The following is an 893-nucleotide window of genomic DNA, read 5'->3' as shown; positions in this document are numbered from 1 at the left end:
TCCCCCCACATATATGCAAAGACCACAAATCCACATATCCCCTTATTCAACTTGCGATATAACTATTTGCAAAATCAAACAGTACATTTTTTTGTTGTTTTGTTTTTGAAGCTAATAATTCTGTATTTACAAGAGGGGATGGGGGGGGGAAGGCCGCTGCCCGAGCAGACATGCAGTTGGAGATCTCTAATCAGTGGTTTCCAGTAAAGCCCTACACAGTTGGCATTTGCCCTGGTAACCTTGTCTTCTTACGCATTCTACTCACCCCTTCGCCTACCAAGCCTTGGAACAGAGCAGAACAGTCAAAAAAAAAAAAAAAAGAAAAGAAAAGAAAAAAGAAGAAAAAAAGAAAGGAAAGAGAAAGGGAAAAAAAAGAGAAATAAAAGACAAAAAAAGAAAGGAAGAAAAAAAACATTTAAAAAAAAAAAGAAGTCTTCATTTTACTCAGTCCTGGGTCTACTGGCAGCATTTTATTTTTGTTTGCTCATTTAAATTCTGATTTCAAAGTGTTCATTATTTTTGGAGTCTTTAAATAGGGTATTTGTTTGCTCGCTTGGGGCTTTTTTGTTTTGTTTCGTTTTGTGTTTTTCTGTTGTTTTGTTTTAGCGTTTTAGACGTACCATTCGTTAAAATTTGATGTAAGCGTGCTGTGGCTGGACGTGTGGTGGACTGCGGAGGAGGAAGGGGATAAGGAGCTGGCGGTCTGGTTTTCTGTGGATGGAGACACGATGGTTGGAGGGGTGGAGGACTCGTAGCCTGAGCTGGCGGCGGGAGAAGGCTGGGACCCCTGCGAGGATGATTCATGGACCTGCAAGAGAAAACCCGGGCAGAAATAGAGAGCGGCGGAGGACGGAGGCCCTTGGCGGCGGTCGCCTTCGGCTGGGGATGCGCCA

The 893-nt window shown here is 43.3% G+C and overlaps 1 protein-coding gene across 1 annotated transcript in view; it reads right to left on the bottom strand.

Annotated features, from left to right (window-relative positions):
• Positions 1-567: 567 nt before the first annotated feature.
• LOC103913849 (zinc finger protein ZIC 1-like) overlaps positions 568-893 on the bottom strand; it is a 5,539-nt gene continuing 5,213 nt past the window's right edge. Inside the window, exon 3 of the mRNA XM_009320406.1 lies at positions 568-808. Coding sequence (XP_009318681.1) covers positions 611-808 — 198 coding nt within the window. The 3' untranslated portion in view covers positions 568-610. The remainder of the gene's footprint in view (positions 809-893) is intronic.

This window comes from Pygoscelis adeliae, unplaced genomic scaffold, assembly GCF_000699105.1.
Source record: "Pygoscelis adeliae isolate BGI_AS28 unplaced genomic scaffold, ASM69910v1 Scaffold413, whole genome shotgun sequence".
Taxonomy (NCBI): Eukaryota; Metazoa; Chordata; class Aves; order Sphenisciformes; family Spheniscidae; genus Pygoscelis; species Pygoscelis adeliae.
This window is presented reverse-complemented; position numbering and strand designations above follow the sequence as displayed.